At 44.1% G+C, this 23,616-nt stretch overlaps 2 protein-coding genes across 11 annotated transcripts in view; both read left to right on the forward strand.

The window, feature by feature from the left end:
• ubr4 (ubiquitin protein ligase E3 component n-recognin 4) overlaps nt 1-5,116 on the forward strand; it is a 49,518-nt gene extending 44,402 nt beyond the window's left edge. For all 10 annotated transcript variants that reach the window (XM_072448740.1, XM_072448742.1, XM_072448741.1 and 7 more), the window contains 8 exons: nt 438-551; nt 632-774; nt 865-990; nt 1,472-1,666; nt 1,794-2,018; nt 2,156-2,246; nt 2,323-2,485; nt 4,527-5,116. In XM_072448740.1, the coding sequence (XP_072304841.1) occupies nt 438-551; nt 632-774; nt 865-990; nt 1,472-1,666; nt 1,794-2,018; nt 2,156-2,246; nt 2,323-2,485; nt 4,527-4,591 (1,122 nt within the window). In that variant the 3' untranslated portion in view covers nt 4,592-5,116. The remainder of the gene's footprint in view (nt 1-437; nt 552-631; nt 775-864; nt 991-1,471; nt 1,667-1,793; nt 2,019-2,155; nt 2,247-2,322; nt 2,486-4,526) is intronic.
• A 9,692-nt stretch (nt 5,117-14,808) lies between these two features.
• LOC140362386 (transcription factor HES-5-like) lies at nt 14,809-15,560 on the forward strand. The gene is made up of 2 exons (XM_072448489.1): nt 14,809-14,893; nt 15,005-15,560. Exons 1-2 carry the CDS (start codon nt 14,840-14,842, stop codon nt 15,431-15,433), a joined length of 483 nt encoding a protein of 160 aa, XP_072304590.1. The 5' UTR covers nt 14,809-14,839; the 3' UTR covers nt 15,434-15,560.
• The last annotated feature ends 8,056 nt before the right edge of the window (nt 15,561-23,616 follow it).

Genomic DNA, 23,616 nt, shown 5'->3' on the forward strand with positions numbered 1-23,616 from the left:
ATAGACAAGGCAGCTAAGAAAGACAAATATGATCTAGTATGGTACATTATTTTAACCACTGATATGAGTAATGAGTTACAATACAAAACTGCAGCCATTGAGTCATTAAAGCTTCATTGCTTAAAGGTGCTCTTTCCAGATTTTTTCCATTCAAGTGGTGCAAATGTATTCCTCACTTGCCTAATGCATTCCAAGCACCCTAATTATTCACCACAATGAGTTTATAAGTGCTTTCTACAACTTTCAGAGCAGAGTGACCGTCATTGCAAAGCTAACAAACATTAGCATGCTAACAGTGCACTTCCTGCTTTGCAGAGAATAAAACCTACAATTCTAGTTCTACAATTAGATGCTGACAGAGTTGCTAAGAAAATCTACTTTATTACTTTATTATCTGCCAAACCTTTATTTATTCTTGTATTGTCCTGTGCTCTCAGACCAATGAAAAAGGGCAGGTCGTGACGAAGACGTCACTGTTGAAGCAAATGGAGGAGCTGATCGAGGAGCCGGGCCTGACCTGCTGCATCTGTAGAGAGGGATACAAGTTTCAGGTAAAAAAAAAAAGAGCTGCCAACGTCGCAGAAAAATCTTTGCTGGAAATGATATTTTCTAACGTGCATGTATCCTGCAGCCGACCAAAGTGCTGGGCATTTACACGTTCACAAAGCGGGTGAATCTGGAGGAGTTTGAGAACAAGCCCCGTAAGCAGCACGGCTACAGCACCGTGTCGCACTTTAACATAGTCCACTACGACTGCCACTTGGCCGCCGTCAGGTACACGCCACCACGCTTTTTCCTACGCCTTTGGTATTCGGGTGAAATCATGTTTGTTTAATGATGTTTGCTCTATTCTGTTTGGCTCAGGCTGGCTCGAGGTCGTGAGGAGTGGGAGAGCGCCGCTTTACAGAACGCCAGTACCAAGTGCAATGGGCTGCTGCCAGTTTGGGGGCCACACGTGCCAGAATCGGCCTTCGCTACGTGTTTAGCCAGGTAATCAAAGCCGACCGAATGATTGCTCGTCACCATTTTGCGTTTTGTATGTCCATCAATTTATTTATTTTTAATTGAAAATTCTGTTTTCACTAACCACCTATCCCTGCCCAGTGAGATTATTTTAAACGTTGGACCTTGAGCAAGGCACGTCGTGTAGTAAAATGTTCCATAGCCACTAAAAACATGTAAATGACAATCTGCTGCTTGCTGTGGGGGAAATGTCACTATGTTCAGACGTTTTGAAAAGAAAGTCAATCATCTTTTGTATTAATAAGCCATTTTAGATCAATTTTGCGCTTCACAGTGAACAAAATGTGAAACAATGAACTGCTTATGTTATAGTTCGGTACTAAATTTGTGTTTCTGTTCACTAGTGGAATTGGAAGCGCATAGATGACTGAATGTTTGAACATATAAATGTGTTAATGTCAGTAATTACCCGGTGTGAGGTTGAATTTGCCTCTGGTCCTTGTTCCAGGCACAACACATATCTGCAGGAGTGCACGGGGCAGCGGGAGCCCACGTACCAGCTCAACATCCACGACACAAAGCTGCTGTTCCTGCGCTTCGCCACGGAGCAGTCGTTCAGCGTGGACACGGGCGGCGGCGGGAGAGAGAGCAACATCCACCTCATCCCCTACATCATCCACACTGTTCTCTATGTACTCAACACGTAAGCAACATGCCAGACACATGTGGAAATCTGAGCGCTCACGTCCAGTCTGAGCACTAAATAAACGTTTCCTTTGAAGAAAGCACTTACCCGTTGCTAACTCCATGTGGCGTCTCTTCCCCCGCAGCACAAGGGCGACCTCCCGGGAGGAGAAGAACCTGCAGAGTTTCCAGGAGCAGCCGTGTGAGAAGTGGGTGGAGAGTTCGTACGAGGTGGAGGGTCCGCACTACTACACCACCCTGGGCATGCACATCCAGCCGCCCGAGCGCTGGAGGACCACGCGCCTCTACTTCCTCCGACGCCTGCTGCTCAGCGCACACGCCCGCAAGGTGTCGACCGCCACCACCAACAAGTGAGACGCGTTCTCTTTACAGGACACTATTGTATCCTACGTTATTTGACTTTTTTCTGAAGTGTTTTAAGACCCCAAAGAAGCCCGTTTCTATTTTTTTACTTTAACTCATTCATTTTCCTGTCTTTTCACTACAGACTCACAGACAAAGCACCAAAAGAATATGCAGTTTACCGCTCCCCTCTGCTCTTCTGGGGGCTGGTGGACTTCGTCTACGACATGTTCAGGGTGAGCGCCGCAGTCCGACCTCGTCCTCCGTCCTTTTAAACCCGCTCTGACTCTCCCTGCCATCTTTGTGCCACAGAAGGTGCCCGCCAACACCACAGAGGGCGGCTGGTCCTTCTCCTTGGCGGAGTACGTGCGACACAACGACATGCCCATCTACGAGGCGTCGGAGAGGGTGCTCCGAGCCTTCCAGGACGAGCTCATGCCGGCCGAGAGCCTGTCCGAGTTCTTCGATGTCGTAGGTTAGTGTCGAAACATTAATATATACGGTTTATTTGAATGTGTTAAGAAGGGAAGAAGATTCAGATTTTATGCTAGCATTTACTGCCCTAAACAGAACGGCTCTGTGGCCCCCAAGCCCCTTCAAGAGTGCAGAAATACAAAGGGTTTGAAGGCTGCAACACAAACTCTAGTGACTTTTATTTATTAAGTTATTTTTAAAATATTTTTTATGTGACTCACAGGGTCTTTATTGTGAGGTCCCCCACAAATATAGCCCACAATATGTCATTCAGTCCAAACTGCCTTGTCAGGATGAGGCACTGAGCGTTATGTGTGTAATGGGAGCACTGCTAAGATAAGATGAGCCTTTATTTGTCCACCAGTGGGGAAATTCCGGTGTTGCAACGCAAGTAGATACAGAAGAAAAGAACAGATAACTTATAGAAATCTTTAAACAAACACTCTTAATAGAAAAATTCTTATAAACAAAACTCTTAAAGACAAAACCTCTCATATTCTTAATAAGAAATAGAAAGAAAAAATAAAATAACATAAGACAAAATAATAATAATAGTGGCAAAAGTAAACACTCTTATTAACAGCAGTTATATAGTTATATATATATATATATAGTTATATGCAAATTAATATGACATGCTGGACCTAATGATAAGACTGAGTACAATATTATCATTAGTAATTATTGTAATAATTAAAGTAGTAAAGTTTTGGCTTTCTGAGTACCACCAGATCCAAAGGAGATGACTACAAGGGTCTGTATGTGGACAGTGCGGCGGTGCAGCGAGCTCGGCCACTTGCACAAGGGCTAAACCAGGTCTAAGAGGGCTAAACCAGGTCTAAAAGAGAGCAGAACCAGGTCTAAGAGAGAACTAAACCAGGTCTAAAAGAGAGCAGAACCAGGTCTAAGAGAGAACTAAACCAGGTCTAAAAGAGAGCAGAACCAGGTCTAAAAGAGCAGAACCAGGTCTAAAAGAGAGCAGAACCAGGTCTAAGAGAGAACTAAACCAGGTCTAAAAGAGAGCAGAACCAGGTCTAAAAGAGAGCAGAACCAGGTCTAAAAGAGCAGAACCAGGTCTAAAAGAGAGCAGAACCAGGTCTAAAAGAGCAGAACCAGGTCTAAAAGAGAGCAGAACCAGGTCTGAAAGAGAGTAGAACCAGGTCTAAAAGAGAGTAGAACCAGGTCTAAAAGAGAGTAGAACCAGGTCTAAAAGAGATCTAAACCGGGTCTAAAAGAGAACTAAACCGGGTCTAAAAGAGAACTAAACCGGGTCTAAAAGAGAACTAAACCGGGTCTAAAAGAGAGTAGAACCAGGTCTATAAGAGGACTTAACCAGGTCTAAAAGAGAGTAGAACCAGGTCTAAAAGAGAGTAGAACCAGGTCTAAAAGAGCAGAACCAGGTCTAAAAGAGAGCAGAACCAGGTCTAAAAGAGAGCAGAACCAGGTCTAAAAGAGAGTAGAACCAGGTCTAAAAGAGAGTAGAACCAGGTCTAAAAGAGATCTAAACCGGGTCTAAAAGAGAACTAAACCGGGTCTAAAAGAGAACTAAACCGGGTCTAAAAGAGAGTAGAACCAGGTCTATAAGAGGACTTAACCAGGTCTAAAAGAGAGTAGAACCAGGTCTAAAAGAGGACTTAACCAGGTCTAAAAGAGAGTAGAACCAGGTCTAAAAGAGAGCAGAACCGGGTCTAAAAGAGAGCAGAACCGGGTCTAAAAGAGGACTAAACCGAGTCTAAAAGAGGACTAAACCGGGTCTAAAAGAGGACTAAACCGGGTCTAAAAGAGGACTAAACCGGGTCTAAAAGAGAACAGAACCAGGTCTAAAAGAGAACAGAACCAGGTCTAAAAGAGAACAGAACCAGGTCTAAAAGAGAACTAAACCAGGTCTATAAAAGGATTACAGCATTGCCGCAGTAACAAACCAAATGAACTCTAAACTAAGAAAACACTAGAACTTGAGGTGTCCACAAACCACCATAACTGTGAGCTGAGAGCTGTGGATAAGTTTGTCTTTGTGTAATCCTCATCCGCATCTGTTTCAGGTCTGCTCTCTGAAATCCCGGACCCGGACTCGTTCCTACAGGACGTGTTGAACTCCGTGCCCTAACCCCGCTCCTCCATCCCTCTCTCTCTCTCTCTCTCTCTCTCTCTCTCTCCAAAAACAACTCGCACAAAACCAGGACTCACTCAAGCCATTAACAAAAGTCCATTTCTTTTCTTCATGCACTGCTCGGTCTCCCTCGTCTACCAAAAACATTTTTAACTCCAAAAGGAAATTTAAACAAATCAACTAAGTGTCACACGACAGACTGCTGGAGAAATACTTTAAATTGCAGTCGGTTTGTCCCCCTCTCTTAATATTCGGGTGCAACGTTTAAACTATGAGTGGCGTTTGGTTTTATCTTTTTGTTTGGGTTTTTGCTTTTAAAACTGTTTGGATCCTGTCTCATTGGTTATTTTTCTATGTCTGTAAAACGTTTGTCGGTTTTCATGTAACTGGAATTTAAAATGTCTTTTCTTTTTGTTTTTTCGTTGACTTTACCAGAGCATCAAAGGAGAAAAGCAGTGAATTCAATGCCCACATAAACACATTTGCTGAAATAAGTTATTAAAGTCGTATATCTTAAACACATTTCTGCCTTGTGATTATAGGTTCTTATGGTTTTTGTTTGTTTGTTTGTTTGTTTGTTTGAACCTGGAACATGTGGAAATGTGAAGCTTAAGCTGAATGCATGGAGTGTGTGGAGTTGACAGATTTCTTCTCAATTTCTTCCCCCGCTGCTAAAACTGTTTTTGTCCAACTGTCGCTGAATGTGCTTTTGGAAACTAGCCGAGAATTAATAAAGCCCTAACTATGTTCCAAATATGAACCCTGGAATGTTGTCTCCTCATTTGATTTCAAACACAGGCCCAGAATTCAAATGTGTTCGTGTTCTGATCTGTAGGAGGGCGACAGGCAAGAGGAAGTGTAAACCGCAGTGGAGCAGCGCCCACTTGTGGCAACACTAGGAAGATTGAATACTTGGTAGGCTGCTGCAATAATAAGCCTATAGTTCTGTATACATTCATGAGGGATTTTGAGTTAATACAATAAAATAACAGCTGATAGATTAGATTTTTGTGGGATATGACGTTCAGAAAGCTTTACCAACTATGCTTAGTACCAAGCAGGTCTGAACCAGGACTAACCCAGAAGTACAATGGGTCTAGAGCAGAATTAAACCAGGACCAAGCCAATACCAAACCGTTAAACCAGTAACCAGTTTTATTTTAATATTTGGAAGATGGTTCAGGACCACGACCCTCCTCTAAAAAGGCACTGATCAGTCACATTGTATTTGATAGTATTGTATATTTGTTATTATACAAAATGTACTGCATTTTATTTTTCATTCAACAGTTTGGAGCCACTACATTTATGACCATCCAACCACCAGCCCCAAGATGCACATTTTCATCCTTGTTCTGTGATAAACCAAAGTTCATTTATATTACGTTTTAGTTTTTCCATCAGTTTATGATGCTCTACAAAACACTTCAATCAACTGGATTGTATATTAATGGTATTAGTAAGAATATACTTTGGTAAACACATCATCATTATGAAGCTGACTTAAACTCATGTATATACTGTGCGTGTGTCTGAGCCAGTGTTTATTGCTGCAGTGACAATCCATGTACATAATGCACTCTGCTATGGCCAACATTTCATATCTGTTTACAGTTCTCTCATCTCTAGAATATGGGCAACACGGCTACGTGGTTTTATGTTTGTTTGAATTTATGCTTTTAAACAGTTTAGAGCCTGTTTCTTTTCCCCTCTGTAAAAACAGTTGTTTGTTTTCATGTAAGTAGATTTTCTATTTAATATTGACTTTACCAGAGCTACAAAAGAAGAACCGTTAAAATGCCCAAATAAAACACTTTTTTTGAAATGTATTAAATTCAGACTAAATCTTATACTGTGTCTGTAATTCAACATTTCAGCCTTGATTCTAGTTTCTTGGGATTTATTTATTATTATTTTTTTTTTATTTTATTTAATTTGACCCCAAAACTATGATGACTTATGGACAGAACCTGCAAGTCACGTAAAATGAACAGTATACATGCAAAGTGGCCACCAGAGGGCAGTGTGACTCAAGTTAAAACAAGAACATATCAAAGCATTTTTATATTTTTATTAGGTTTTTTTAATTGGCACAATAATAAACAGTTCAATAAATGTGTTAAAAATTCCAACTCTAGTCCCAGCTAAAATGCCACAGCAAAACATACATTTACATTATATACATTACAATTAGGTCTAGTAAAAACTAAAAGATCAGCAGTCATAAAAACATTACTGGATGAAACATGTACAGCATTCTGTAAGAACACAATAAACAATACAAAAAACAACAAAAAACAATAACACGGGACAACAATGACAAGTCTGACACCACACACACTCACACACACACACACGAACAGCAGAGGGCTTTTTATCACAGTATACATTATATATCTAATGTATACTTTTTTCTTAAGGCACTTTCATGGTTTTCAGTCACACACAGCACTACAAAAGAATAAAAAGGAAAACAAATATTTAAAATGTTTTCCATCTCCATGGAGATTGTTTTGTCGGGAAAGCTCCACAGTATCATAGGTCAGGGGTCTCATTTATAAAGCAAACTCACACGGAAAGTTTCATAGAGTTTTCCCAAATTAAAGGTGGAATGGACGATTTTTTTCAGCAAATTTTTTGTCATATTTCCTCGTGGCGTGGATAAATCATTTGTCCTGCCACGTATCAATCATAAAACGCACCTATCGCTCACCTGCAGCCGCGTCAGGCTCGTCCCCACGTTTCCGCGTGCCTAAGCGCATGGATCTATCATAATATAGTTCCCTCAGTGTACGGGGCAAAATGAAGACGGAGAAAGACAGTTCGAGCTGACGCAGAAGTGGACAGAAATTTACGGGAGACGAGAGATGTGATGCGCTCCGTTGCGCTAATAAACAAATGCACGTGTGTGTTGTATCAGTCCACACGAGGGAGGGGCATGTGCACTTCCACCTGCTCAAATCGCCGGAAAATCGTCCATACCGCCTTTAAGTTTGCGAGTTATAAAAAGAAAAGTTGAGCATCCGGAAAGACGAATCTGCACTTTGAGGTTTTCAGAGGCAGAAGGTGATCGGAGCCAAGAGAGAAGTCTGAAGTTTGAAAAGGTTTGTGATTAGTTTGTACATCTATAGTAAGAGTTATAAATGAGACCTCCTGGAATGAATTCAAATAAACATTATTAATGACTGTGGCACATTCCAGGCAAAAGCAACAGACTCTCCACAGAGACAAAACATTACAATTAAACTGAACTCTCTCGAATTTAAGGCAATAAAATGCACATTTGTGGATCCAATAAAACCCAGATCATTCACAGTGTCACAGTCTGATAATAATGAGTCATAAAACAGATCCAATCTGTTCCTGTCGCTACAAACATGTTCATCCTGGTCCTGCTCTGAAGCCGGTCCCACTGATGCCGACTGAAGCCGGTCCCACTGATGCCGACTGAAGCCGGTCCCACTGAAGCCGGTCCCACTGAAGCCGGTCCCACAGAAGCCGACTGAAGCCGGTCCCACAGAAGCCGACTGAAGCCGGTCCCACTGAAGCCGACTGAAGCCGGTCCCACTGAAGCCGGTCCCACAGAAGCCGGTCCCACTGAAGCCGGTCCCGCAGAAGCCGGTCCCGCAGAAGCCGGTCCCACAGAAGCCGGTCCCACTGAAGCCGACTGAAGCCGGTCCCACTGAAGCCGACTGAAGCCGGTCCCACTGAAGCCGGTCCCACTGAAGCCGGTCCCACAGAAGCCGGTCCCACTGAAGCCGGTCCCGCAGAAGCCGGTCCCGCAGAAGCCGGTCCCACAGAAGCCGGTCCCACTGAAGCCGACTGAAGCCGGTCCCACTGAAGCCGACTGAAGCCGGTCCCACTGAAGCCGGTCCCACTGAAGCCGACTGAAGCCGGTCCCACTGAAGCCGACTGAAGCCGGTCCCACTGAAGCCGGTCCCACTGAAGCCGGTCCCACAGAAGCCGACTGAAGCCGGTCCCACTGAAGCCGACTGAAGCCGGTCCCACTGAAGCCGGTCCCACAGAAGCCGGTCCCACTGAAGCCGGTCCCGCAGAAGCCGGTCCCGCAGAAGCCGGTCCCACAGAAGCCGGTCCCACTGAAGCCGGTCCCACAGAAGCCGGTCCCACGTGAGGACAGAAGCCGGTCCTACGTCAGGACAGAAGCCGGTCCCACGTCAGGACAGAAGCCGGTCCCACGTCAGGACTGAAGCCGGTCCCACGTCAGGACAGAAGCCGGTCCTACGTCAGGACTGAAGCCGGTCCCACGTCAGGACAGAAGCCGGTCCCACGTCAGGACAGAAGCCGGTCCCACGTCAGGACTGAAGCCGGTCCCACGTCAGGACAGAAGCCGGTCCTACGTCAGGACAGAAGCCGGTCCCACGTCAGGACAGAAGCTGGTCCTACGTCAGGACAGAAGCCGGTCCTACGTCAGGACAGAAGCCGGTCCCACGTGAGGACAGAAGCCGGTCCCACGTCAGGACAGAAGCCGGTCCCACGTCAGGACAGAAGCCGGTCCTACGTCAGGACAGAAGCCGGTCCCACGTCAGGACAGACGCTTGGGGAACACTTCATTTCTCCAATAAAGTTCAGCCCTGAATCTACCGTAGAAAAAACAAAGATTAATTCAACATTAAAGACACTTTAACCCATAGTTTAACCCCATTAAATCGTGCTGTTGATCTAATAATAAAGTATTTACGTTGTGGTATTTAATATTTCAGGTCTCCATGATGTGACTGTGTAAGAGTTCAGTCCCTACAATGTGATAAATATCAAAAATACATTAAAAAAAAGTGAATACTAAATAGTTTGCTGCCTTTTTGCATAAATATAGCAATGTTTATGCTATAAAAATGTATTTGATTGTGTAAGATGTGCCGTTGATCAAAATACATAGTGCAAAATATAATTGATTAAAAAAATATGGCAAATGGAATCAGAATTTGAACAGTTTTGCTCAGTAAATGCCCCTTTTACTAAACACAAGTATGACGAGCAAACAAATACAAATATACAAATATACAAATATACAAATACTTACGTGGTAGTGTGGTCCTTCTTGTCCACATCCGGCCTCAGCTCACGTCCAATGTGTGACTTTAACTTCCACACCAGGCTCTCCACACTCTCCCTTCCCCCCCACACGCAGTTCTCACACTCTGCGACCAATCACGGCGCGGGGATTTGCAGCGCGCCAATCACAGCGCGACGTCCTGACAATGATCTTTGTGAATGAGAGTGGAATAATTCACAGACAACAATGACGGTCCCGGTTCAGATCCTGGTCCCGGTACCAGGTCTCGGTGCGAGGGCCGGGATCGTGCGGTGGGAACGGGCCCCGCAAACATCTGCTTCAAGAACACGGAGCCCACGTTCCCACGCGTTTGGGGATGACACAATGACGTCTATAAATGTGTGTTTATAATGATTATTGACACTTTAAAGACACGTAACAAAAGAAAAGTGAAATCTTTCATTCTCTGTCATTCTAATAACTTTATGAAATCAAACTTTCTGTGGACAAAAGTAAAGTTATTGGGATATAAACAGCCACAAAAAGATGGAATTGGAACGACTTGATTTAGTTTCTGAAATTGTCATGATTGTGTTTTGAGCTGAATAATCACAATTATTGATGAACCAAATAGACTTGATTTATCTGTGTTATTTTCAGTTATTGTTATTCAATGTTAAGTTATCTTTTTTTTGTGTAAGATGAACAATCAATTACAATAACAACATAGAAAATACACAAAAAAGGACGAAAAAAATAAATTATTGTATAAAAATAAATAATAATCATCAAAATTATATCATAAAAAAATTAAAAGGAAAAAGCGGGTAGGGTTAAAAAAAATTAAAGTTCAATTATCAGTTTTAAATAATGATGTTTTTATTGCAATTGATGGTCACAGGTTATATTCTACTCACTACAGTTTGAATTATGTTGAAACTAGGTTGGTAAATTGATTATTATTAACAATATATTGATTCCAAATATTGATATATTGACCAAGACAATACGTTTTTTAGTCTATTTTGTTTAATTTATTTTGTATAACATTATATTTTAGGTACATGTATATTTACTTTTCACTATAGTTCAAGCAGAGGTTGAAAGATGATGCCTGAGGTCAAGTTGTTCTTGATCGAGGAGTTTTAATGCCTTTTAGCACAAAACTCAGTGGTATCGGATCAATATTGTGATATTATTAATTTGGTTCAAAGAAAATAAATCTGCGGTTCCGTAGTTTGGTTTTAGTCTTATTATGCATTAAAGTATATTGATTGACACGTGACTTTTTGTGTGTGTTTTTTTGCCTATGGACCACCCAAAAATGTTCAAAAATAAAAAAATATAAAAACTTCTATAAACACAAATAATTTGAAAAGTGGCACAAGCCAGATTAGTTTGCTTCTTCTGTGTAAACCTATATAACACATGTTGATGCTTTCAAGTTTATCCATGTCCAAATGTGACCGAAAAATGAATTAAAAAAAACCTTGACCAACTTTTCTCCCACCGGCCCCTCACCTCTGTTTCTCACGCCAATCGTCCTTGGGTAATGGCCCCGGGTCCAGATGGCGAGCCTGGACTTTATTGAGTGTCCCTTATACGAAACAGAGAGGGGCGAGAGGGAGGGCGAGAGGGAGGGCGAGAGGGAGGGCGAGAGGGAGGGCGAGAGGGAGGGCGAGAGGGAGGGCGAGAGGGAGAGGGGAGAGGGAGGGCGAGAGGGAGGGCGAGAGGGAGAGGCGAGAGGGAGGGCGAGAGGGAGAGGGGAGAGGGAGCGCGAGAGGGAGGGCGAGAGGGAGAGGGGAGAGGGAGCGCGAGAGGGAGGGCGAGAGGGAGGGCGAGAGGGAGAGGGGAGCACACTTCTTTTGTCCCACTTTGCCCCGGAGCAGTGTCCTGGAGGAGAGCGGAGTGTGGGAATGAGCGGGACGCAGCGGCTCTCACGTCCCTCAGGACTAAAGACGTGAGCGTGTGACGGGCCGGGACACGCTGGGGGTGGCGCAGGGGGGTGTGCCAGGGGGGTGAAGTGTGCCTCGTAATGGGCCTGAGACGTGACAGACCCGGCGACGTCATGCATTCCTCCAGATGCAGCGTTTGTCCGCGCGATTGTGCCGGAGACTTTCTGATCCCAAAATCTGACACACCACTTCTGTAATTATCATCATCCAGGAGGGAGTCACAGAAATGAACGGCACCAATAGTTTTGAGAGAAAAATAAATAAAATCTACGGACAATTATGCAGTAGCTGTATCCAAGTCAAATCATACTCAAAGTAAATGTGGCAACTAATGACAACAGGACGTATACATTTATTTAAAAAATATTTTCCCGCTGATTTTCTTGATTTTTTTGATTGTTTAAAATGTATGTATAAGTTTTAAATGTTTTTTGTTTGCTTTTTTAAATGTATTTTCTAATTGAAACAGCAGCATTGTGGACATTGGTTACCACAGCTTTAGCTTTTGTTGTATTTTTAAACTTGTAATATCGGTTTTATAGCAGACGTGTGAGCGATACGCCATCGGCAGCCATGTTGGCTCTATAGTCGCTTATGTAAACAAATGTAAAATCTATATAAAACTGCTGAAATATCTGTCCTGATCTTTACTGTCAGTGGTGGTTCTGACATTTAAACTACAACAAATTACATCATACAAAAGAACAGCTGCATTTAAAACAAAAATAAATAAAATGGCTTTGTTGCTGTGAGTTATGCAGTTCAAATACTGAGTTTCCTCATTGTCAGTGTCTGAAACTTTTTTACATCAAATATGAATTAGGTGTTGAAGTGATTTAGAGCTGTAGCGTGACACCTGCACTGCCCTGTGGGACGTCCCCTTTAAGCAGCATTTATAAAGAGACAAAGAGTCAACACTTGTTGCTTCTCATGTCTCTGACCAAACGCAGTGGGATTCTATCATTATGTGATGGACTTTGGCATGAATCAATTAGATGTTTAGAAAACGATGGGGAAAATTATTGGGAATGAACTTCTGGCACTTCTGCAGTCTTTAACTGTTTATGAATGGATGTAGGCCTGCAACTAACAGTCATTACAACTAATCGATTAGTCTAGCAATTATTCTTTCGATTAATCGATAAGTTGTTGAGAACACAAAAGTCACGCGCCGAAAAGATTTGACTGAATTTGAGCGGATGAAGCTGAAGCTGTTTGATGGACTAAAGTTCCACTGATCCACGTCATTTTCACAGAATCACGGCTCCGTTTCTCAGCTCATGGCGTGTTTTAGGACCTGGTTATGTTCAGTTCACGATTATTCCATGACTAAATTAGTTAGCAATTATTTCAATAGTCGATTAGTTGCGATTACTCGATTAACTGTTGCAGCCCTAAAAGCATGGCACTTGTACACGGTCCCCTCAGACATATTTATATGTTATATATCACATGGGACTAGAGTTGTAAACTACAACACTACTGGCACATAGAAATGTTCATTAACGTGCATTGTCCCAGTTCAAATAAAATAAATAAAATAAATAAAATAAATAAAATAAATAAAATAAATAAAATAAATAAAATAAATAAAATAAATAAAATAAATAAAATAAATAAAATAAATTTAATTAATTGATTAAATAAATAAACAAACTGGTGTGAATATACAACAAACGAGCCTTTTAAAATGAGTGAAATAAACGAAAAGAGCTGTACAAAAGAGCTATTTAGCTATTGCTCAATTGTTATGAACAAAACATTGTGAATAACACTTTTGATCAAATAAATAAGATAAGATAAGCCTTTATTTGTCCACACAATGGGGAAATTTCATGTTGCAACACAAAGTAGGTACAGAAGTAAAAGAACAGATAACTAATAAGTGTTTTTATAAAGTCACCACCACAAACAACATTAATAGAAGGCCCTGAACGTCTACATTTCTTCAGGAAGTATTCCCGGGGCCCTTCTGAGCGGTGCACAGGAAGTGGAGGAGCGCGAGGTGTGAACGAAGTGTGTCCACAAGTGTGCCCTTTGTGAGAAGCGTCAGGTTTTACACTTACCAACTGCCACTGCCACAAACATAACATTGTAAAATCACAGTTCAAAAGAGCTCAGGACTGTATTGGCTTTGTCCCCACGCGGCGTGTGAAGTGTGTTACCTGTCAAAATGCAAAGTGGCACGTGAGAAATGGTTAAGAAGTCTGTGCTCGGATGATTTTGTGTCTTCAGATTCCAATCCTTTAACTTTTTACTGAATGTCTCTCCCAACTTTTGCCTCCTGTGGCGTCCTGACAAATAAAGTTGAATAAATGAAGAGGGAATTGTCCAAAAAAATGTGTTTTAAATGTGTGTAATATTGGCAAAACCTACTTTTCACAATCAGAAAAAGGTTTGTTGCCATTGTCAGTGAATAAAAAAAAAGATTCACAAACTGGGAACTGTCTTCTGTGAAAAAGTGCAACATGAAACAACAAATACCATAGCAAAGTATAAAATGAAATAAAAAATAAGGCTAAATAAGAAGAAAAAATAAACTTATACTAAATACTTTGACTTTGATTTTGAATATATACACATACACGTTACAGTTTGGTCAGATCTAAAAGATAAAGAAACACGCATATATACATTTAATCTTACAAATATATATAGAAAGATATTTGAAAATGATTTGGATACAGCCCAAAAAGTGACGTAGACAAATGTTTCTTATTATTTGTCTTATATTCAAAATGACTTTAAGTGTTGTTATAACCATAAAAGTCACCAAATGACTTTATGTGATATTGTTTTGTTCAATATTAAATGATAAATGACCGTATCACAATATCTGCTGAACAGATCCGTCAAACAAAAAACTTAAATCAGCATTTTCTGAATTGAAGCTGAAATATTTCAAACTTGGAATGTCTTCAAATATCTCGCTGCCCTGTGTGGAAGTGTGTCCCACGTGTGCCTTCCTCACCCCCGGCGTCCTGCCTGCCTGTGGGGTCAGGACTTTCCCATGCAGACTGACCCACCTCCCCCGGCCTCCCCCTCCCCAGCCGACTCCACCTGCTCCCATGAGGCCCTCAGGCTTTGTCCCGGGACCCTAAACAGCCCATTGATCGTGTGGCAGCTCCTTCCCAGGGCTCTGATTGGCCAAAGGACTGTGAGAAAGTACGGCGGACCCAGGACCCACACGCTCCGAGGCAGAGGCAGGAGTATAAATGCAGGGACAGACTCAGGACGGGCATCAGAAGCTTCTGGCTCCTCTCTGACTCCACTGCCATGGCTCCCACTGTCTCTGCGCACTGCTCTAAGGACATGGCTCCTGCTCATAAGGTAAACCAAGCTCCAATGGATTATGATTACGAATACTGATGGATTTAGATGACACGTGTTGATGTTTTGACCCAGGTGTACTAAATGTCCTCTCTCTCTTTCTCTCTGTAGCTGAGAAAGCCGATGGTTGAAAAACTGCGTCGTGATCGGATCAACACCTGCATCGAGCAGCTCAAGTCTCTGCTGGGCCCAGAGTTCCTCCGGCAGCAGCCCGACTCCAAACAGGAGAAGGCCGACGTTCTGGAGATGACCGTGGCCTTCCTCCAGGCCTGGCAGATGCAGGTGGCCCCTAAAGCGGCCCCTAAATCGGCCCCTGTCCCCAGCATGAGGACCTCTGGGGAAGGATACACGCGCTGTGTCCAGGAGGCCATCAGCTTCCTGTCCCACTGTGAGCTGCAGACCCAGGCCCACAGGCGGCTGCTGGGACACTTTCAGGGACAGGCCCCTGGGAGCCCCCCTGTCACACCCCCACGCTCCCCTCTGCACAAGGACCACTGCAAGGTCCAGATCCAAAGCAATGGGCTCTGGAGGCCCTGGTAGAACTTATCAAGACCGAAGTAAACCCATCTAAACCCGAGTGTGGACTAAACCCTGTCTGTGAAGTCATAGACCGCTGTAGGACTTACAGTCTGAAGATGACTCTTCTGTCCCTGAGGGGACGTGCTCCTGTGGGGACCTGCTCCTGTCCCTGAAGGGACCTGCTCCTGTCCCAGTGCTCCTGTGGGGACCTGCTCCTGTCCCTGAAGGGACCTGCTCCTGTCCCAGTGCTCCTGTGGGGACCTGCTCCTGTCCCTGAAGGGACCTGCTCCTGTCCCAGTGCTCCTGTGGGGACGTGCTCCTGTCCCGGTGCTCCTGAGGGGACGTGTGGATGAAGATAAGAGACTCTGGTTCATCAGAGCTCACTGTGGACTCTGTACTTCTGTAGAAGTTCTTCTCTTGTTCCTCTGGGACAGATTTGTCATGTGTTGGTTTTACAAACCTCTCTGTTTTTACTGTTAAACCCAGATTGGGTTATTTTGACTGTTAAACCCAGATTGGGTTATTATTGTTGATGAGAGAAACGTAAGTGTGATACTGAGTATCTGTTGAACCTCTGATCCTGTGGATCTCCCTGTGTAAATCTCAAATGATTCCATTTGATTTAAACTTTGACCTCATGTCTCATGTTTGACAATGTTATACATTATAATAGATAATCTACATGTGGAATGATGTTCATTTTGGAAATGCCTTTGATAAAGGTCGTTTTTATGATGCTTCTGAGAAGCAGCTGAAAATAAACAAAACTTCATGTTTGATAAACGTGACATCACTGTCTCTGCTCTTTTCACTGCACCTTTAAGTGTCCTCGCTGACACAGAGGAGCTGGTCTCAGGTTTATTATGAAGTGTTTTCAAATCTCATCAGCTCTGCACTGAGCCTATGTTTTCTGCTTTATGAAAAATAGTATGATAAATACAATTGTTTTTATTTTTCATAAGATATACCAGTCCTATTACATTAGAATGGCATTAGGCCTCAGGTCAGCGTGTTTCCCAAAGCGCAGTGGCCTATATGTAAATCATATCGAACAATCGCGTTGGCTCATCAAACGTGTCATACTTGAGTGTGAAATAAGATTAAGCACATTCCTGAACACTGACAAATGTGTGTGAATCTGTCCTGTTCTGTTGTCCAGAGTTTTTTCCCATCAGCCCCCTCTCTGACAGCTGTCCCCCACTGGACACACCCCGCCCCATGTTCCCATGTCCCGCTGAAGCACCCCTCCAAAATGTGCCACCCAAAACTCATTCAAACTTTTCTTTAGTGGTAGTGGAGTTTGGCTGTGGCAGGACTTTCTCAGGCTCTGACTGTCCTGAGCAGCTGTCCCTCGCCTGCCCCCTCCCTCCACTGTCCTGTCTGTGGAAACCAGATCAAACACTGGCCTAATGTGATGTGTAACAGGACACACGTCTATTGTCCCGTGCAGAGGGAGGAGTGAACAGAGTAGAGTGTGGGAAACGGGAGATAGCACACTCACAGGTCCAGCTCTGCCGCTACTGCACTTTTACGACAGGGTTCAAAGCTGCAGCCCGCGGGCTGTGGGTGGGACATTCACACTCACCCGTGGACACTGAGGCTCTGAGACTCTGGACCAGATAAGACAGGGTTAACGCAAAAGTGTCAACACAGAGACCAGCTCGGGGCAAGTAAAAGTGTAAACACTGATTTATCTTCAGGTCCAATAGACACACAAGAGTAAACTTAAGCATATCGTAACTATTGTGGATTATGCCCTTCCTGCAGCAAGCAGCCACATCACTGTAACTGGGTAATATGGGTGACGTGTCTTGCTCAAGGGCACAATGGCAGCAGGCTATGCACTTAACTCTGAAACATAAAAAAATCTGTTTGTTGGTGCAAATGTTGAACTTATTGCTATGTGTTTTTACTTTATGGTTTCTAACTTCAACACTTTAAAAGTGATTAGCTCGCATCATTACATTTAACTATCATGCTATTTTATATCTATGGACGTCAAGTTTATTAGGTTAATCAATAAACATGAATATTCAGGTCACAATATAATCGTAAGAACCAAAAAACAATATGTGAACATTTTAAAAACAAAATATATTTTTGGACTATATAGATTGAAATAAAAAATAACTTTACATTTTATTTTAATTCAATCTATACAGTCCAAAAATATACCTAAATATAATAGTTTGTTTTATTTATCTTTGTGAAGGTTAGAGTTGGTAAAGCCCGTCATGTCAGACAAGAGAAGGAGAGAAAATGTCTCAATTATGATGAATAATCAATAAATTGTCATATTTTTTCACACATCAATCGTAACACTAAAATGTGATCACGTGACATCCTTATTTATAACTGAAGCTTACCTCCACACTGTACTTTATTGTGTTGCATATATTTAAGATGCCACAGCGTTACACGGGTTCTTTGTTTTTAAAGTTTACTGCTGTAGTTGCATTCTGACGTTGCCAAATACAAGCTCATAAAAGCCTTCCAGCTCTTTTAGGCGGCTAATGAAACCGTAAAATCCTTCTTTTCCCTTTCGTGTTAAATTCACTCTCAGTCTGTGAAGTGAGTGGACTTTCATCAGACTCACGTGGACACAGCGCTTTTCTGTTTGAGCCGGAACAAAAGACCAAAACCTGTCGGAGACGTGAAGGTGGAACTGTGGGAAACCAGAGAGAGAACCAGCACGGCCCACATCTGAGACAGGGGCCAGTCCCAGGGGCCAGTCCCAGGGGCCAGTCCCAGGGGCCAGTCCCAGGGGCCAGTCCCAGGGGCCAGAGAGAGAGACGTGTGTCAGCCTGGACAGAAAGTCAATCCGCAGACATTATTTACTCGCTAAGTTTAACATGTTGGGTTAACCACACATCCTGACCTAAAGATATCAAGATGTATCATATGTTGTTTGATAATTATGTATTGTAATGTATGAAAAGGGAACAAATGAAGTGCTGTTTGAAATTGAAGATATGCAGCATTAGGCCAACTCAACAGTAGCCTATATTTTTCAGATTCAAGAATCATATACCCATTTGGAGTTAAAACATAGCCAAGCCTAGAGAATATTATCCCTTATTATCATCATCAGAATGACTTTTAAAGATAAGATAAGATAACCTTTAGTTGTCCCACAATGGGGAAATTGCAGTGTGCAACACAGATTATGCACAGAAGTAAATCATATTTTTTTAAAACAAATAACTTATAAAAACTTGTAGAAAAACTCTTATACTCTTAATCAAATATAAATCTGTCTTTTATCAGCTAAATCCTCAGAATAAATAAATAAAATAAAATGTAAATCATATTATGAAAAAGCAGCTTATTCCAGACCTTAAATCAAGCTCGGCTCTTTGGGACCCACATCGAAAACCTTAAGGTCTTTTTGGTGGACATTTGCATCTTCAGTTTGATTCCAAAACGTGAACAGATTGAGCACTTTAGTGACTTTATTGTCTTGACAGAAGCCTGGTTATCGCAGCACATATGCCGGGATATAAAGTATTCAGGTGAAGACAGAAGGTAGAGGTTTTATGTAAGAAACAGTTTTAAATGTTCACAATATTTTCTGGCCTGACAATATTACACTAGAATGTGTCTGAGTAAATATAGTTCTCTCTAAAGAAATTAATCAACTAATAAAACTGCTATTGAACTGTTGTTGGGGATTTCAATATTAACAGGGTCAAATTACTCATATGATTATTCATTATATCAGGCATTATATTGTTATATATAAAAATCACCCCCATTCAGTTTACTAATCATTTAAGAAATTATATAAAAATGGGTAGCTAAACAAATGACAAACCTCATTAAATAAGGTTTATGCTCCACTACACCCGATGCAGTTTCTGTGCCAATTACTCAACGAAAACGCCAATAAATATTTTTCTTGAAAAAGTACTACACCATATGGATTTTTTCAGAGCATTAAATCATACTTAGACCAAACCATGTTGTATGTTATGTTGTTTCTGTCCTGACCTGCCAGTGTCACAGATGCATATTTACACAGTAAATAAAATAAATATGAATTTAATCAAGGCTATAAAATATAGTACACTCAGAACATACAGTGGCCTGCAAAAGTATTCATACAGGAACTTTCCACAAATCCTTTTTTGTGAACTAGCGAGTGCTGAGTGTGACCTATTGTTGTTGAAAGAACGCTTCAGTGGAGTCACATGTGTGTGATCTAATCTCAGTGGGATTTAAACCAATCCAGGATCTACAGGAGGAAAGTAGCACTTAACACCTGGTACAAAGCATCTCTTCTGATAAGGTGAATGTATATTGTGCACTGGCCCTTTCTCAAATAAATAAACTAACTTAAGGTCTGGGATAAAGTTGTGGAGAAGTTTAAAGCAAAGTTAGGTTATAAAAAGATTTCCCATGCTCTGAACATTTCACGGAGCATCATCCGGAAATGGAAAGCGAATGACACAACTACAAACCTACCAAGACATGGCCGTCCACCAAACGTTACTCCTGCAGAATGGAAGAACCAGCCATAAGAAGACATGTGGAGGACACAGCAGACATGTGGAGGACACAGCAGACATGTGGAGGACACAGCAGACATGTGGAGGACACAGCAGACATGCGGAGGACACAGCGGACATGCGGAGGACACAGCGGACATGCGGAGGACACAGCAGACATGCGGAGGACACAGCGGACATGCGGAGGACACAGCGGACATGCGGAGGACACAGCGGACATGTGGAGGACACAGCGGACATGCGGAGGACACAGCGGACATGCGGAGGACACAGCGGACATGCGGAGGACATAGCGGACATGCGGAGGACACAGCAGACATGCGGAGGACACAGCGGACATGCGGAGGACACAGCGGACATGCGGAGGACACAGCGGACATGCGGAGGACACAGCGGACATGCGGAGGACACAGCGGACATGCGGAGGACACAGCGGACATGCGGAGGACACAGCGGACATGCGGAGGACACAGCGGACATGCGGAGGACACAGCGGACATGTGGAGGACACAGCGGACATGTGGAGGACACAGCAGACATGTGGAAGAAGCTGCTCTGGTCTGATCAACCAAAAGCTCAAATGTTTTTGGCTTAAATCAAAACGGTGTGTGGTGTAAAACTACCACGACACATGTCTCTGAAGACATCGTCCCGACTGTCAAACATGATGGAGTCAGCTTCATGAAGAAGCTGCTTTTCTCCAGCTGGGACAGGGAAGCGGCTCAGAGCTGATGGGAAGATGGAGCCAAATACAGGACGATCTTGGAGGAAAACCTGTCCTGAGTTCACCTTCAGCAGGACAACAACCCGGAACATAAAGCCAGAGCTACAGAACAGCTTCAAACAGACATGTTCATGAGTTAGAACGGCCCAGTCAAAGTCCAGACCTAAATCCAAATGAGAATCTGTGGCAAGATCTGAAAACGCTCTCCATTAAATCTGACTGAGCTTGAGCTGTTTAATGAAGAAGAACGGACACAACATTTCACTTTGTAGGTGACTAAAGCTGGTAGAGACATACTTTAAAAGACTTACTGCTGTAATTGCAGCGATTTTTTCTTCTTCTCCACAATTGTAAACCGCTTTGTGTTTCTCTCTCATAAAACGTGTCTGTAAATGTATGTAAGTTTGTGGTCATGACGTGTATGAATGCGTTTTCAGGCCTCTGTCATTACATCTTATACAAACTGGACAATACACAGACTTAAAGACTAATACGCCATTTTAATTAGCACTACAGCAGCTGTAGTAAAAACCTTATAATACTCCAGTAAATAGCCTGAATTGTCCTGGATGTAAGTTAACTTCTTCATCCAACTCAAAAGAAGATGACACCTTTTCTTTTCTTCTTCACCCCACGTGGCTTTGGGCCCTCGGTTACATTGAGAGTTAAACACTTTGAGTCTCTGAGTTTGACTTAACACCTCATCTATTGAACATGTTGTGAAGAGCGCGCTCCTCTTCCTCACTCCGCTCGTGAGGACTTCAGTCAGAAACATGCGCGTCCCGCCGCGCGTCCCGCCGCGCGTCACCGCGTCAGGAGACACGCGCCGCTGCGGCTCGTGCCCCAGGTGCGAGCTTTGACACCTGAAGGGGCGCGTGCTGCCTGCGCGGGCCCTTTGATCATGCCCCTGGCCCCGCTGGCCCCGCGCGCCTTTCACACCTCCGCCCCGCGGGATCAGAGGATGTCACGCCACGACGCCGCCGTAAACCTCGCGCTCCGCTTCGCCCACACCTCCACTTCCGAGGCACGCGGCGCGCTGCAGTTTGGCTGATGTGATACAGAAGTGTGTGTATAGTGCCCTTTATAAGTTAACACAGGTTTAGTGGAGATGGAGTTTATTCACATTTATTCCCACGTGGTTCTCCTACACGCGTGTTTAGTTGGGATCTTTAGAGATGACAATGTCCCAACAGCTTAATTAAAATCGAAAGACTATTGTAAAGCCACATTCCTAATTCTGTGTTAACATGTCTTTTTATTTTTATTTTTATTTAACAACTATTTTCGGAAGTAATTTGACAAGAATGAATTTGATTTCCTGTGAGTATAATGATGTTAAATCCATCCATCCATCCATCTTCTGCCGCTTTATCCGGGGCCGGGTCGCGGGGGCAGCAGTCTGAGCAGGGACTCTCAGACTTCCTCCTCCCCAGACACTTCCTCTAACTCCTCCGGGGGGATCCCGAGGCGTTCCCAGGCCAGCCGAGAGACATAGTCTCTCCAGCGTGTCCTGGGTCTTCCCCGGGGCCTCTTCCTGGTGGGACATGCCTGAAACACCTCCCGAGGGAGGCGCCCAGGAGGCATCCGAAACAGATGCCCGAGCCACCTCAGCTGGCTCCTCTCGACGTGGAGGAGCAGCGGCTCTACTCCGAGCTCCCCCCGTGTGGCCGAGCTCCTCACCTTATCTCTAAGGGAGCGCCCAGCCACACGGCGGAGGAAACTCATTTCGACCGCTTGTATCCGCGATCTTGTTCTTTCGGTCACTACCCAAAGCTCATGACCATAGGTGAGGTCAGAACGTAGACCGACCGGTAAATAGAGAGCTTTGCCTTTCGGCTCAGCTCCCTCTTCACCACAACAGTCCGATGCAGCGACTGCATCACTGCAGCCGCTGCACCGATCCGCCTGTCGATCTCACGCTCCATCCTTCCCTCACTCGTGAACAAGACCCCGAGATACTTGAACTCCTCCACTTGGGGCAAGGACACCCCACCCACCTGGAGAGGGCAAGCCACCTTTTTCCGGTCGAGAACCATGGCCTCGGATTTGGAGGTGCTGATTCTCATCCCAGCCGCTTCACACTCGGCTGCAAACCGTCCCAGTGCATGTTGCAGGTCCGAGTTTGATGGAGCCATCAGGACAACATCGTCTGCAAACAGCAGAGATGAGATCCTGTGGTCCCCAAACCGGACACCCTCCGACCCCCGACTGCGCCTAGAAATTCTGTCCATAATAATTATGAACAGAACCGGTGACAAAGGGCAGCCCTGGCGGAGTCCAACATGCACTGGGAACAGGTCTGACTTACTGCCGGCAATGCGAACACAGCTCCTGCTCCGGTCATACAGGGACCGGACAGCCCTGAGCAAAGGGCCCCGGAGCACCCCCCAAAGGACACCCCGAGGGACACGGTCGAAAGCCTTCTCCAGATCCACAAAGCACATGTGGACTGGTTGGGCAAACTCCCATGAACCCTCGAGCACCCGATGGAGGGTATAGAGCTGGTCCAGTGTTCCACGACCGGGACAAAAACCACTCTGCTCCTCCTGAATCCGAGGTTCGACTATCGGTCGGATTCTCCTCTCCAGTACCTTGGAATAGACCTTACCCGGTCTGCCAGTCCAGAGGCACGGTCCCCGAACGCCACGCGATGTTGCAGAGACGTGTCAACCAAGACAGTCCTACAACATCCAGATACTTTAGGTACTCAGGGCGGATCTCATCCACCCCCGGAGCCCTGCCACCGAGGAGTTTGAGAACAACCTGAGTGACTTCAGCTTGGGTGATGGATGAGCCAGCCTCCGAGTCTACTTCCTCTTCGGAAGACGTGACTGAGGGATTAAGGAGATCCTCAAAGTATTCCTTCCACCGTCCGACGACATCCCCAGTCGAGGTCAGCAGGCCTCCACCCGCACCGTAAACGGTGTTGGTGAGACACTGCTTCCCCCTCCTGAGGCGCCGGACGGTTTGCC

Source organism: Eucyclogobius newberryi, unplaced genomic scaffold, assembly GCF_026437365.1.
Source record: "Eucyclogobius newberryi isolate DKJ021-1_F unplaced genomic scaffold, fEucNew1.0.hap1 SCAF_17, whole genome shotgun sequence".
In the NCBI taxonomy this organism is placed as follows: domain Eukaryota; kingdom Metazoa; phylum Chordata; class Actinopteri; order Gobiiformes; family Gobiidae; genus Eucyclogobius; species Eucyclogobius newberryi.